General features: G+C 39.4%; 1 protein-coding gene across 1 annotated transcript in view; it reads left to right on the top strand.

Moving 5' to 3' along the window:
- The window catches only part of SBF2 (SET binding factor 2), a 545,383-nt gene that overhangs the window by 337,048 nt on the left and 193,052 nt on the right, over nt 1-15,283 (top strand). The window contains exons 14-15 of the mRNA XM_044680325.1: nt 10,324-10,528; nt 14,364-14,473. Coding sequence (XP_044536260.1) covers nt 10,324-10,528; nt 14,364-14,473 — 315 coding nt within the window. The remainder of the gene's footprint in view (nt 1-10,323; nt 10,529-14,363; nt 14,474-15,283) is intronic.

Here is a 15,283-nt window from a genome sequence, read left to right as displayed (position 1 = left end):
AAGGAAGGAAGGAAGGAAGGAAGGAAGGAAGGAAGGAAGGAAGGAAGGAAGGAAGGAAGGAAGAAAGAAAAACAAATCTTGGTATTTAAAAGTCTCAAATTACAAATAATTACAAATAATTACAGTTGCAAAATTCTAATTACAGTTACAAAAAATACAGTCCTGACTATACAGAAATAAGAACCTAAAGATACTAATCCAAATTCAGCTTACAATTATTATGTACAAAAAATATACAAGAACATTATATAAATAATATATTACATATATATACATATATGTACAAGAATATTATATAAATACAATATACCTCCAGTGGGTGTTGACCAACATTTATAACACCTTGTACACTTTATCATTTACCTATCATTCAGTTATTTTAACTTTTTCTATAATCCTATAAAAGTATATTAATTTCTAAACAGAAATTCTATAATATAATATAAATTATATATTTACCTATTGTCTATTACTTATTCTATTTCAAAATCAAACATTCTATTGAAAAAATTTAAGTTCCGGTGTTCAATGTCATTGATGCATGCAGTCAATCATTTCTGTTGGAAGATACGCTTTTCACATGAGAGCAATGGATCCATGATGTCTTTTCTCCAATTTTTATTGCTGTTGGAGTAGTTAACAGTACTTGGAATGGACCTTCCCAGGCCAGCTGAATTGCTCCTGTGTGCTGGAAGTTCTTTACATATATCTTATCTCCTGGATTTAAATCATGAAGAGAAAAATCTATAGGTCCAGCTTGCACCACATCTCTAGATTCCTGAAGTTCTCATATTTTGATTTGCAGATCTTGTATATATGAGGCAATAGAAGTATCTCTTCCTAACAATGATGTATACACAGGGTTAAATGGTTGAGTATGCATTGGTGGATGACCAAATAGCATCTCAAATGGTGAGATGTGTAAATCTCCCCTTAGCCTGCTTCAAAGGTAGAATAGCACTAGAGGGAGAGCTTCAGGCCATTTCAAATGAGTCTCAGTGCATAATTTTCCAATCATAGTTTTTAATTCTCTATTCATTCTTTCAACTTACCCTGAGCTTTGGGGGTGGTATGGTACATGAAACTTCAATGTTATTCCTAAACATGAGTAAATTTGTGATAAAACTGAATCAGTAAAATGAGTTCCTCTGTTTGAATCAATCTGTACCAGCAGGCCAAAATGAGGTATGATTTCTCTTAAAAGCACTTTGGTAACAAGAGCTGCTGTTGCTCTAGAGCAGGGGTCGGCAACATATGGCTCTCTAGCCATATCTGGCTCCTTTGAGGGCCAGATATGGCTCTTTCTGCAGGAGCCATAAAGTCAGTTTTTTTTTTCAAGTGCTGTTACAGGAGCGCGCACTGTTACAGGAGCACACACTGTGAGCACTGTAAGGCTCTCATGAAATTACATTTTAAAAAATGTGGCGTTTATGGCTCTCACATCCAAAAAGGTTGCTGACCCCTGCCCTAGAGTTTGGAAATGCTTCCAGCCATCTGGTAGCTGATCTATAACTAAACAAAAATTGTAATATCCAGGCTTTGGCAGTGTAATGAAATCTACTTTCAGATGTTCAAAAGGTGTGTAAGCCAAAGGATGTCCACCAAAAGCTTTTCCACGAAAGACACGTTGGTTATATGCTTGGCAGGTGGAACAAGCTGCCCACACTTTAGAGGCAATGTTAGTTATGCCAGGGGCATAACTCTTTTTCATAGACTCTTTTTTCACAGAGTCTAAAATGCCTTGGGTTCCAAAATGACTGGTTTTATGGATGAATTGATAAGAGTTGATGATAAAAAAGTTCTGAGTTTTCCTTCAGATGCCACCCATACTCCATTAATCTGTTTTGCCATGAAGTTTTGTTTCCATTTTTTATTTCTTTTTCATTATAGGAAAGGGATAAATCTGAGTCTTTGATAGTTGCCAAATTTAAGATTAATTCAGAGCCTTCTATAGCAGTGAGATTTGCAGCAACATCTGCCAGGGGGGTGGGGGGGGGGGGAGGTTCCTCTAGAGACAGGGTCAGTTCCACCTGTATGGGCAGAACAATGTTTAACAACGAGGGTTTCGGGTAGTTGGAAAGCAGAGAGAACCTCATTGATGGTTTTATCATTTGCAATACTTTTGCCAGCTGATGTTAAAAATCCCCTTTGAAGCCAAAGCATACCAACAGCATGACATATTTCAAAGGCATATCTCGAGTCAGTATAGATTGTTGCTTTCTTGTCTCTTATGATTACACAGGCATGTTTTGTAATAGGCAACTTCTGGGAAGAAGATGGAGACCAACTTGAGTGACAGATAGTCAGTTATAGAATTTAGAAAATACCCAGATGGCATGAGCCAATGGCAAAAGACAGTTGCTACCACCACTATAAAATCCCAGGGGCAGAAGACTTCAGGGTCTCATTTTGAGAAGGGCTCACAGGTGGTGAGGGTGAGTAGGCCTATAGACGCTTCACTATAGCATCTGTACCTTATTGCCTCAAGTAATCAATTCACTTATTGCTGATTAGGACTGAGAGATATACATCAAATATCTACCAAAAAGAAGTCCTCCTCTTACCTGGTCTAGGCCATGGCTGGGCCTGACCAGGGTCTGTGAGGGAGAAGAACCACTCCAGCCCCCATTAGATTAGCATAGCCATCCCCAACACCACTCTCCTTATCCTGAATCCTACCCCTTTGAGTTTAGTAGTATTAAAGCCTTAAACAAAGTTAAGCAAAGACTGGTGTTAATTCAAAGGACAACCTAATAGATACCTCTAAGGGGGAAGGAAAGAGTAGTGTAAATCGCAGTCAACCACATTAATCCAACCTTATCAGTTATTATCCTTATCATAAACCTTATCCATCAACGCAACCCCAAGCTAAGTAACCAGAGAAACTGTGGATCAATATATAGCTTCTCACTTATTCACTTTGGATTGGGCACTGTTAGTGGGGTCAAGTGCTTAGCTGAGCTGAACATTTATAAGCCCTGGTGGTTACCAGCAATACCTTGGTAGTTATACAGGCATTCCTCTCCTTACTCAGCTTAGATCCACATACCATCTAGGATCTTGGGCCACCTTCATCAGGCCCATCCTACAGAAGCACCATACCACCCTGTATAACAGTTTCAAAGCTATTAATTCTGTACCTTCAGCACTTATATTTGATGAAACTGACCACAGAGTGGCAAATTCTGTGACTACAGGTGCTTTACTATAATGTATACCATACCTCATAAAGGAAGAACTATCTGTAAACAAAACTAGATCTGCATTTTCCAAAGGAGTGTCCAGGAGATATCAGGAGGTTTTTCTGCCATGGACACTAATGATTTGCAACTATGCAATGGTTCTCCTGTGATTGGTAAATCTGGAAGCAAGGTGGCAGGGGTGAGTGTTGTGTAGCATTTTAAAGTGATGTTTTCATTGCCTAATAAAGTTATTTCATATCTTGTAAGTCTTTGGTCAGAGAATGCCTGTGTTCTGTACTTTAGCAATAATGCTTCAACTTCATGAGGAGACATTATCGTTAGTTACTATATCCACAGATTTTGTTACTAGCAAAGCTGTTGCAGCTATGCCTCTAAGACATGATGGTGCTTCTGAAGCTATTGGGTCTAGTTGAGCCAAATAATATGCAATTGGATGTTGAACAGGTCCTAAAGCTTGAATTAAAACACCTGAAGCTACTCCTCTCTGTTCATATACATGTAGAGTAAATGGTTTATTGTAATCTGGGATGCCTAGAGCAGGGGCAGACAGGGTAGCCTGTTTTAATTAAGTGCTGCTAGGTGTTCTGCCTCTAAACCAAGTGGTTCACCTTATTTTCTCATTTGAACCAGAACAGCTGATTTAAGTAGGCCTACATCTGAAGATGTAGCCCAGAGAGATTCAGGTATATCTGTTGGTATTTCAAAGCTGGGAGTTTTACCCATCTTCTGACTATCTAGAAAGAGTACAGGGAACAAATTTAGAGATTCTTCAGGTAGTTCTAATGTAATATCACCATCTTGAGTACATATTATCATGGCTCTTAATTTACACAAAAGATCTCTCCCCAATAAATTCATAGGGAAGTTAGGCATGAGGAGGAATGAATGTTCCACAGAAAAAGTTCCCACAGACACCATTCATGGTGAAAGCTTTGGAACTTTCAGAGGTATTCCTGACACTTCCACAGCATTGATAGAGCAATAGAATTACAATTAGAATTAGGTATACTCATCAGCACAGATCTTGATGCCCCCGTATCTAGAAGACAATTGTATAACATATTTCCTACTTTCAATGTCACATGTGATTCATTGCTATCTGGGGTAGAATGGACTGGGATGACTGGTGTAAGTATATTGGTGTCTGGAAAATCAAATTTTTCAATCTTTGATTGCAGAGTCTTTTCTCCCCTCTCAGACTTTCATAAAGGTCCATGTGCACCTCTCTGAGATTCCACTTGTTGAGGAGGATTTACATTTTGGCTGTTTTTTGGATGTATTGTAATATGTCATTTACCTCATTTTGATTATTGGTTCTATCATTTCCATAATTTCTATAATTGTTATTTCTGTAATTTTCTGTTGCTATTATTTCTAAAATAATTGTTATTCCTAGAATAGTTGTTCCTAAAGTTTCCAACATTATTTCTAAAATTATTGAATATTTGAGTCCAGCTTTTGCAATTTGACATTAGATGTCCCCTTTTTTTGCATAAGTAACACATTGGTCTTTGGTTTAAAGATTCTTGCAAAAGAGCCATAGCTACCCCATAATTTGTATCTCTTTTTTTCAAGTTTTCCCTTTAAGACTTTTTTCTCCTTTCTTAATGCCTCCACTAAGTCACTATTATCATCATCTTTCTTTTCATGTCTATTATACATATATACTGCCACTTCCCTTAATTCATCAAGATCCATATTTGGCCAGTTAGGACAGCTGGTTTTGAAATAGTCTTTGACCACCCTACAACAATTTTTCACAAACTGCCTTCTCAATTGTCTAATATCCCTTTCTCTGATCAAATCTAGGTCTACATATCTTCTTCCTAGTTCTATAAGTCTGTCCATGAGCTGTGAAGGATTTTCTCCAATCTCTTGTTTGAGTTTTTCAAATTTTGTCTAGTTATCCGATCTGTCAGAACATACTTACATTGATTTGAGTACTGACTTCCTAGCTTGACACAATCTGGTGTAATCAGATTCATTGTTAAAATCCCATTTAGGGTCTTTTAGTGGCCAATGAACTGCTCCTCTTCCCCAAGCCTCATTAGTAACTGTGATAACCTTATCTTTCTCCCTTTTTGTTAACAACTTGTCTAACAAATGTTCAAAATCAATCCAGGTTGGTTGGATCAAATTGTTGGCATATGCTTTTCAGACTTTTGATAATAGCTATGGACTCATCTTCAAAAGAAGGTGTGCTCCGCCTAAATCCTTCAATATCCTGAGGGATAATTGGACTTTGATATCTTATGGTAATTAACTCTTCTTTGGGATTAAAGGTTGGTACTTCTCTTAAGGGGAATAGGCCTATACTTTTAATTATTTCTTGTTTCTTTCTCTTGGGTTTTTGCTTGAGCTGCTATGGAGTTGGTGAAAGGAGGAGGAGTAGGAACAGAAAGAAAGATGGTTTGGTTAGAGTGAGAGATAGTTTCAGTCAGTTGAGAAATAGTTTTGGCCATTTTAGAGATACAATCTTCAGGATATGCAATTTGAGTCTCCATTAAGCTATCCTTCCGTTGTTTCTTCTTAGAGAGAACTAGGCAAGTTATTTGATATATTTGAAGTAATCCTGTCAGAACAAATAATCCCAGAAATAATAATAACCTGAGACAATCTAAAATTGTGAGCTATAACAGCTAAGTAAAGCATTCAGGGAATGGGAGTTATTTGAGATAGACTGGAACCTCCTTTACCTCTTGTGCCTGATCTCTAGCACCATATTTAATTGCCTAAATTTTCCTATACTTCTACTTTTTGCCTCTTCTTGGAAAGTAGGGATAGTATAGTAGGAAGTGAGGAACAGAAGATTAACAGGTTAATCAAACTCCTAGCTGGCTCACCAGGATTATAAGGGTTAAAAGTAGGAGTTTGACAAAAGTGAGGAAAGCAGTTGAATAAAAACACTCAGTTTAATTTGAAAGAAGTACAGATGGGAGGGGGAAAGGGGAGCTGGGTGGCTCAGTGGATTGAGAGTCAGGCCCAGAGATGGGAGGTCCTGGGTTCAAATCTGGCTTCAGACACTTCCTAACTATGTAACCCTGGGCAAGTAACTTAATTCGCATTGCCTACCCTTACCACTCTTCTGCCTTAGAACCAAAACCCAGTATTGATTCTAAGATGGAAGGTAAGGGTTTAAAAAAAAAGAAAAGAAAGAAGTACAGATAGAAAATAGAAAAGAGGAAAGAGAGATTATTATTCTTATGCCCTATGACTATATCTAAATTTCCTAATACTATCTAAAATTTCCAATAACCCACTTCTAACTTCTTCTGAGGACAGTTTCTTCTTGCCTGTCAAACACCAGGCCTACTCTAACCTACTCTATCTATAATCTATAAATGATTCACTAACTACCTAACTCCCTAAATAGTCAACAGCCTTGAATCAACAGACTCTTCATGTGTCTGCCTCCTGCGGATTTCCAGTAGGGTTTTTGTTATAGTTCAACTACCAGGTGGAGTCTTGGGGTTTTTTGTTGGTTTTTTGTTTTGTTTTGTTTTTGCTCATCTTCAGTCTTATTTTCCATAGGCCTGTGGCCATATTCTCATCTAGTCTGCCTCCCAAAATCCATCTGTTTCCATACTTAAGAATGAATGTCTTTCATGCTGTGCAAGTGAGGGGGGAAGCCCACTTCCCTCCCTCTCCTTGCCTTGTTCCCAGAACCACCAGGTGTTCCCCCAGGAGTAATAAACACAGAAGTTTACAAGCCACTGTAGCAAGTGAAGATTATGAGTGAAAGGAGAAAGAGATTGGGGCAGAAGCTTTCTTAATCTGATCCTTTTGAAGGAAATTTTTGCCAAATTCCTTCAAACTATCTAAACTTTTTGTCTTTTTTTTATATTTTAATTCCTTGCAGAATCAAAAGAGAAATCAATTTCCCTTCTCTTCTATGGAAGAAAATATTTTTCCTTAATAAAAAATAAAAATCAGCCTGCATTTGTAGGCTGATGATGATAGTACCAGCACCACATATTTATGGAGGTTTTCCAGCTTAGAAAGGGTTTTTATATTCATGATCTCATTTAATATTTGTAATTTGTGAAGACAGCTTGGTTTAGTCATTCAACAAGCATCTATTCAGCACCTACTGCATACCAGGCAGTAGGCTAAGTGTTGGGGATATTGCTAGAGGCAAAAGAAAGATAGTACCTGCACTTTAGGAGTTTACATTCTAATGAGGGAAGATACCCCCTAAAAGGGTGCCTAAGGCTGAAGGATGGCTGGCTGTGCCTTCCCCAACATGGAGCCATGGGAGGAACTCTGAGAGAGACCAAAGTGCCTGAGGCCTGGGGCTGTAGTGTGAGCCAAAAAGGCCCAGTTTGAATTCTGACTTTTTACAGCTTACTAGTGTTGTGATACAGACTGTCCCAAACTCTCTCTGGGCCTTGGTTTTCTCATTTGTAAAATGGGAGCATTGGACTAAGTGATTTCTTAGGCACCCACATCTCTGATCCTTGTCAGTCCTGCCATACTATTAAATACTATTCAGAGGCCTCCCTGTCCCCAGGAATAACCAGCTCCCAGCTTCTGACACTCCTTTGGAGACCAGTGCCGTGTCGGAATCAGTGTGCCCTGGTGAACAGGCCCTCCAGTCCAGCCCCACGAAGTTGTCGTTTGTCCTTCTGCCCAGTAGAGGGCAGCAGAAGCACAACGGCTATGACATCACCAGAGCATCCCTTTGAAGAGTTATTGGGAACTTCCCAAACACCAGAAATGAATCATGAGCCCACAGCCACCAGGAGGATGAGGCCTGGTCCCAATCCCTCCTCCCACACTTGGCCGTGTGACTTTGGACAAGTCACCTATCGGGCGGGGCTCAGTTCATCTTTATAATGAAGTGGCTGTGCCAGAGGGCCCAAGGCCCCTCTCTGCATCCAGGACTCCGCCCTGGCCGGGGTGTACCTGCTTCTCCCGGCCCCTTGGGGTCAGCCTGTGGGGCTGCAGCTAAGCAGCCAGAGCCGTGCCCAGCTGTGCAGGCTGGTTCCTGGGCCCCTGAGACTGGAGCGAAAGCCTTTGAGCCCTCTGATGGGATTCAGGCCCTGCACAGTCAGCATGGCCTCCCCAGAATTCCATGCTGCGACTTGTTCAACTACTCCTCCTAGTTCTCCCATTTCCCATGATCCTCCTGGGACTTGAGGTTCCTCTTTCCCTCCCTTTCGCCTCCGCATCAGGTAAGCTCTAAACCAGAGTCTTCGGGACGTGTCCGCCATCGCCCCAGCTTAATCACTCACCAAGTCTGCCTGCACAGTGTGTCGGGCCTCTGCCCTTCCCTCTCCATCCTCGTCGTGCACACCTGGTTCAGGGCCTCATTCTCTCCATCCCAGATTGTTGTACCCTCCTGCCTGCTTCTCGCCTCCTGCAGTGTTAGGCACCGTTTGGGTCACGTTGTTTCTCTGCTCAGAAACTTTCGCTCATTCCCTATTGCCAGCTGAATGAACTATAAGCTCCGTCTTCTGGGACTGAAGGCCCCCTTGAGCCTTCTTTTCTGGCCTCATCGCATCCCACCCAGGGTGCCTTGTTCCCTCTGCTGGGCCAGTCTTTTCTTACTCCTTGCCTTTCCTTGTATTGTCTCCCCACCCCCAAAGAGCTTCCATGCCACGGGTGGACAGCATGTCTTAAGCGCTTACTCTATACCGGGCATTGTGCCAAGTGCCAGCAGTACAAAGAAAGATAAAGGACAATGCTAACAGATAATAAGAGCTATGTTGCCTCATCTTATTCTTACAACAACCCTTGTGATATAACTGCTAAATTATTTCCATTTTATGGAGGCAGACAGAGGTTAAGTGACTTGCCCAGGGACACACAACTAGTATCCCAGGCAGGATTTGATCCTAGGTCAGGTCCATGCAAGTAAATATAATTTTAAGAAGGAAAGAGTACTACCAGCTAAGTGGATGAGAAAAGGCCTCATTTAAGAGAAAGCATATGAGCTGCACTTTGAGGGAATCAAAGGAGACTCCGCCAAAGAACTGATGAGGTGCTTGGCAGGCCCAGCATCCTAAGGCAGAAGACGGCAGAGCAGTGACCCGGCTGCTACTTTACCTGGACCCAAGTGCTCAAAGGGGAATAATGGGAAAGGTCCCAACTGGGTGGTTCAAACTTTTTCTTTGGGTTCCTTTTTAGTAGGCTAATAATATGATTGACTCTGTTTGGGGAGTATCACTTTGACAGATGTATGGAGAATGGCTGGGAAAGCAAAAAGCCTTGAGGTGAGCAGAGCACTCTGATATTGCAGGGATGGATGAGGAGAGCCTGGACTTGAGGGGAGGCTGAGAAGGGACAGGGCAGGCCGAGATGGGCTGTGGAGGGAAGATTCAGCAACCCATTGGATGTAGACATTGTGAGAGAGGCAAGAAGTAGCAGGGCAAGAAATCCTGTGAATCTGAGTGATGGGACTCTCCTAAGCAGGAAGGGAAGTTCAAAGGGAGGGATGGGTTTGGGCAAAAATATAATGAATTCCTTTTTGGTCATTTCAAGGTTAGGATGCTTCTGTTCAGTCAGTCAGTCAAAGAGCACTTCTTAAGCCCTGACTCTTTGTACCAAACAGTGTGCTAAGTGCTGAGATAAAAAGGAAGGCAAGTACAGAGTCCTCCCCTCAAGGAGCTTCCCTTCTAACAGGAGAGACAACATGCCAACAACTGGGGACATAGAAGAGATTCAGAGGAGAGGGAAAGGCCTAGTATCGGATTTGGACCAAGTCTTGAAGGAAGCCAGAGAAGCTGGGATGCAGAAGGGAGGAGGGGCAGCCAATGCAAAGGTAGCCACTGAACAGTTAATTCTATTCCATTTAACTTGGGCCTTTTAGAGTGCTCTAAAGGTGAGCTGCTACTGAAATCAGCAATCGGGTAAATTCTCTGTATATAGATCACTCTGGAGCCACCCGAGGGTCTACACAGGATAAAGACATCGATGCTGTCCTCAGGGAGCTTTGAAATGAATATTTGTATAATGAAAGATTGCTCAGAAAGAAATTGCTGAACTTGTATTGCCTAGGATACCCTCTTTTTCCTGTTTCCTTCCTCCTTACTGCGCCTCATTTTCTCCTTGTTCCCTAAATGTTTGTTATATTAAATGAACTGTTGACATAATTGTACTTAAATTTACTCTTTTGCAGGAAAATCCAAATCCTCACATGACATTCCAGAAAGTTCCACGCCCCACAGAAGGTTCTCACTTGCGAGTTCACATTCTTCCTTTCCCGAAGATTAATGAGGCCAGGGTTCAGGAACTGATACAGGAAGGTCTTGTGAAGAACCAGCTCGCGCCTCCTACTTCCAAAGTGGAGAAGAAATGTGTCGTGCCGGCAGGCCCACCTGTGGGTATGTGGGTTTGGCTCCTTCTAATCCTTGTTTATGGGGTCAAGTCCCTTGACTAGGGCTCTTTAGAGGAATTCAAAGCTCTAACTCACTACTATACATACTTTTGAGAGTTAAGAAAGGCCAGTTTGGAAATTTTCAGTGGATTACATTTTGAATGGATTGGTTGTGTAATTATGGTTAGTTTGATTCTTTTCCTAACTGCCTTGGGACAGGTATAAGAGAAATTTGTTCCCAGTTGAATTTGGTTGACAGTAGCCTTCATTTATTTCCTTTTTTGTAATCTCCCTCTCAGAATCCTCAATTGCTTCATCCACATAATTTGGGCCAAATTCTTGCCTCAGATACATGAGCAGCTCCCACTGTTGGGAGCTGCTCATGTGCGTCCAAGAATCCAACCCCAGCAGCCCTTCCTGTAAGGCAAACCAAAAGCTGGCAAAGCCTGCATCCTCCTCGCTACTCCATTACCCATCAAACATTGCCAATGTCTCCTTTTACATATTTGGTATTTCATATACTTTGCAGAGTTGCCCTTACTTACCCCCTGAAACAGATTTTAATCTTTGGAGATTTGGTGGCTAATTAGTTTTAATCAGCTCAGTGAGGGGTTCAAAGAAGAAAAGAAATCCAAAGAATGAAGATGAACAAAACTCAAACCCTAGTGTAGTGGAAGAAGCCTGGATTAAGGATTGAGAAGAACCAGATGTTGTCCCTGAAGCATCACTGTGGCACATCACAGGCTGGTCCCTGTTAAGATTGGCATGACTTATTCCAGATAAATCCATACCAGCTCTTACTGATCAGCACTTCACTCTCCAAGTGCTCACCAACTATCCCTTTACTCAACAGCTCTGGAATCTCAAAGAAGCTCGCTAGACCATGCTTGCCTCATCTGAAAAATTATATTATTCATTTCTGATCTTCTAGCCTTTCTTTCAAGATCCATAATTTTTTAAAGGTCATTTGACAGGGGGCAGCTGGGTAGCTCAGTGGATTGAGAGCCAGGCCTGGAGACGGGAGGTCCTAGGTTCAAATCCGGCCTCAGACACTTCCCAGCTGTGTGACCCTGGGCAAGTCACTTGACCCCCATTGCCCACCCTTACCAATCTTCCACCTATAAGTCAATACACAGAAGTTAAAGGGTTTAAAATTAAAAAAAAATTAAAAATTAAAGGTCATTGACAGCATCTCAGCAATTATATCAACAGCTTCTTTTTGGTAACTCGAGATGTATTTTCTGTGGACCAATTTCCTCACCTGGGATTTCATTTTCACAAAAGTCTTGTGATTTCTTTTCTACATGTACTGCTACTCTGAAGATCTTTCCCCTAAGAAAAAAACAGTAGCAAAATGGGAGTAGAATAATTCTGTTTCTTCTCTAATACCATTATTATAATAAAATTTACTTCAAATATTAGTTTTTTTATTATGGTCTCGATGTCACTTTTCACCCCAGCATAGATTTTTTTAATACCTTTATTATTGTTCTTATTAAAATAGATCTCTACTTGTTCTGGGCTTTAATGTTCCAAGTAACATTTTTCCAGTTTTGTGGCCCTCTTATATATTCATTAACAGTAGCCTACCCTTGTTTCCATCTTTTGCCAATCTTTTAAAAACCTACATTGATCAATGAATCTCCCCATTTATTAACATAGGTTCTTTTGTCAGTCTTCCCCCTTTCTATCATATCAGACCTGATTATGTATCTTCATAATTTTTTTCTTGACAATATCCTACCCTTCTTTAGATGAAATTTCTGATATAATCTCAGCCCTTTGGATTCTTTCTGGCTTTTCTCTAAACTCTATTAAGTTCCTCTGCCAGAATCTTGCAAACAAGATGGACTTTATGTTTTCCCTTCCTTTCTTCCTGGATTTTGGTGTGAGATGGTCACATCCTTCTGAAGCTCTGCCATTTCTATTTCATTTTAGTTCAATTCACTAAACATTTATTAAGGACTTATGTGGATACAAAAACAAACCAACGTGTTTATATTCTAAAGGAATTTACATTCTACTGGGCAGGTACAACACATACATAGAAAAGTAAATAAAAGGTAATTTGAGGAGAGATTTTTGTAGTGTCATAAAAGGCTTCCCAGCACATAAGCAGAGATTTAAAGGAAATCAGGTGCTCCAAGAGCAACATTCAATGTTGAATTGAGGGAATAGTTCTAGTTTGGCTAGAATGTAAAGCCCATAAAATAGAGTTAAATAATTTAAGTCTAGAAAGATAAGTTGGGATCAGATTGAGGGGGCTTTAAATGTCAGGATAAGGAGTCTGCATTTTATTTTAGAGTCAAGAGGAAGTTCAAAAGACTTTTGGGCAGGAAAATGAAATGGTTAAACTTGTGCTTCTGGCTTCTGATAGAGAGTAGATTGGAGAGTGGCGAATCTGAGAGGAGGGGGACCAGTTAAGAAGACGCTATAATGTCAAGAGGAGCATTGAACTGGGGCCATTTTGAGTAAAGAGAAAAAGATCAGTATGAAAGATAACATGGTGGTAGAATCAGCAAGCCTTGGTAGCTGATCAAATCCAGAAAGTAAGAGAGAGGGAAGAGTCAAGGAGGACCCTGAAGTTGAGAAGGATAATAGAGCTCTTAAGGAAAAGAGTCAAGTTTGGAAGAAGGATAAATTTAGGGAGAAGATGATCATCTTTGTTTTGGAGAGAATATCATCAAACCCCTACTGAAACATCCTACTTGGAAGCCTATTCCTTTGGTGTAACTCCTATTAAATTAAATTCTTCATGTTAAGCTAAATGTGCCTCCTCTAACTTCTATCCATGGTTTCTAGTTTTGGTCTCTGGAGGTAAATCAAATAAGTGTAATCCCACCATTTACATAACAATCATTTAGATATTTAGAGACAATGATTATACACCCCTGGGATAGGAAACACAATGTTAAATTCACCTTTGGACAGAACCATTCAGTTAATCAGCCAGCATTTATTAAACAAGGGGAGCTATGTTGAGTTTAAAGTGCCAGTGGGACATGTAAGTAAAATACCCTAGACCCTTGGAATCATGATTTGTGTAGCTCAGAAGAAGCTGAGATAAGACATAGAGATTTAGGAATTATCTACTATTGTCTTCTGTGAATTAGTGTTTTTCCTACAGCTTACCTTCCATTTCTAAAATATTTGGTTTAACAGATACACACAAACTAGTTTCTCTCTTACCTTCCATTAGTAGGTTAAAACGTCATCTGAGATTCTTCAGACAACCCCTTTCCCTCAATTAATTAAATGGCTTTAATGGAAGATTTTATTATCTGAAGTTTAAAAATAGTTATGAAAAGTAAAAATTTTCCTAGATGCATACTTCCTGTAGGAAATTTGGAATTATTTAGTTTATTTTATAGATTATTGCCTGTTTTTTCTTTTTGTAAAATTGGAAAGTAAATTATATGAGATTCATGTTCTCAAGGCTTTTCAATTTATATCAATTATAGATTATTGCCTGTTTTCTCTTTTTGTAAAATTGGAAAGTAAATTATATGAGATTCATGTTCTCAAGGCTTTTCAATTTATATCAAGAATGGTAAGAGTATATTTATCTCATTACCTAACATCATTGATTTTATTCTTGGGCATTCATGAATTGCCTAAGAGTCAGATAACCTATTGAGATATGATGTGTGAGATCTAGAGCAACCAATCCTGGACCCTTTCCCCATGAAGAAGGAACCAAAATAGTAAAATAGTCTTTTTCAGTAGCTGGTAGTGTATTGGGAAAAGACAATGGATTAGGATCTCAGGACTTAAAGTGGCATTCTGTTGTTCTTAGTGTCATCAAAACATAGGTAACTGACTGATATTTGTTTCTTTACTAGTTTCAATCATGGATAAAGTGACTACAGTCTTCAACAGTGCTCAAAGATTGGAAGTTGTTAGGAACTGCATCGCCTTCATATTTGAAAATAAAGTTTTAGAAACTGAAAAGGTAATTTTTTTTAAAGTTTGTTTACCAAAGGAAATGTCTGCTTGTTTTCATGTTAAATTTACTAATGATAAATTACCTATGGAACTTTCCATAAACCCAATCCATTTTCCATATCCATGACCTGTTTTGGTCATTTGAAAATGAATATGATTATGTGTCCAAATTAAAACTACAGAAGATGAGATTGCTGCCAATTAAGTTCCAAGTATAAAGTTTGCATCTTATTTAACCTGGCAATGAAATATTATTCTCCATGGACTTTTCAGAGAATTTTTTCAGAGTCTTGGCATAATTGTCCCCATTATGAAGGATCTTAGCTATTCCACAAGAGTGTATTTTCAGATAGCCAAAACTTTTTAATCATCAAAACCTGTTTTCTTTTAACCACTTAGCATAGAATATTTATAAAATATATAAAATTATTTTCTGCTTCATTAAACATTTCATTTATTAAACATTTAATCTTGTCTAGTTGATTGATCATCACTATGTCCATCTACTGCTATACTCTGTATGGTGGCACATTGAGCTTTTTCGGGCCTGTTGCATTTTCTTATAATTAAAGATTGCCTGCTAATGTTGAAACAACTATTATTTCCCCGGCTACCTAAAGTAACAGCCTCAAAGTCATTCTTCAGTATTCAATAAATTGCCAAATCTTACCCATTCTTTCCCTTTTTTTATAATACTTTTCCCAATTACATGTAAAAATGAATTTTAACATTGATTTTTTAAAATTTTGAGTTCCACTTTAGTATCTTGGCCATGAAGCCCCAAAATGGAGTTACAAAGAGTCATATACAGCTAATT

Source organism: Gracilinanus agilis, chromosome 6 (genome assembly GCF_016433145.1).
Source record: "Gracilinanus agilis isolate LMUSP501 chromosome 6, AgileGrace, whole genome shotgun sequence".
In the NCBI taxonomy this organism is placed as follows: domain Eukaryota; kingdom Metazoa; phylum Chordata; class Mammalia; order Didelphimorphia; family Didelphidae; genus Gracilinanus; species Gracilinanus agilis.
Note: the sequence above shows the minus strand (reverse complement) of the source record. Positions and strands in the feature narration are given on the sequence as shown.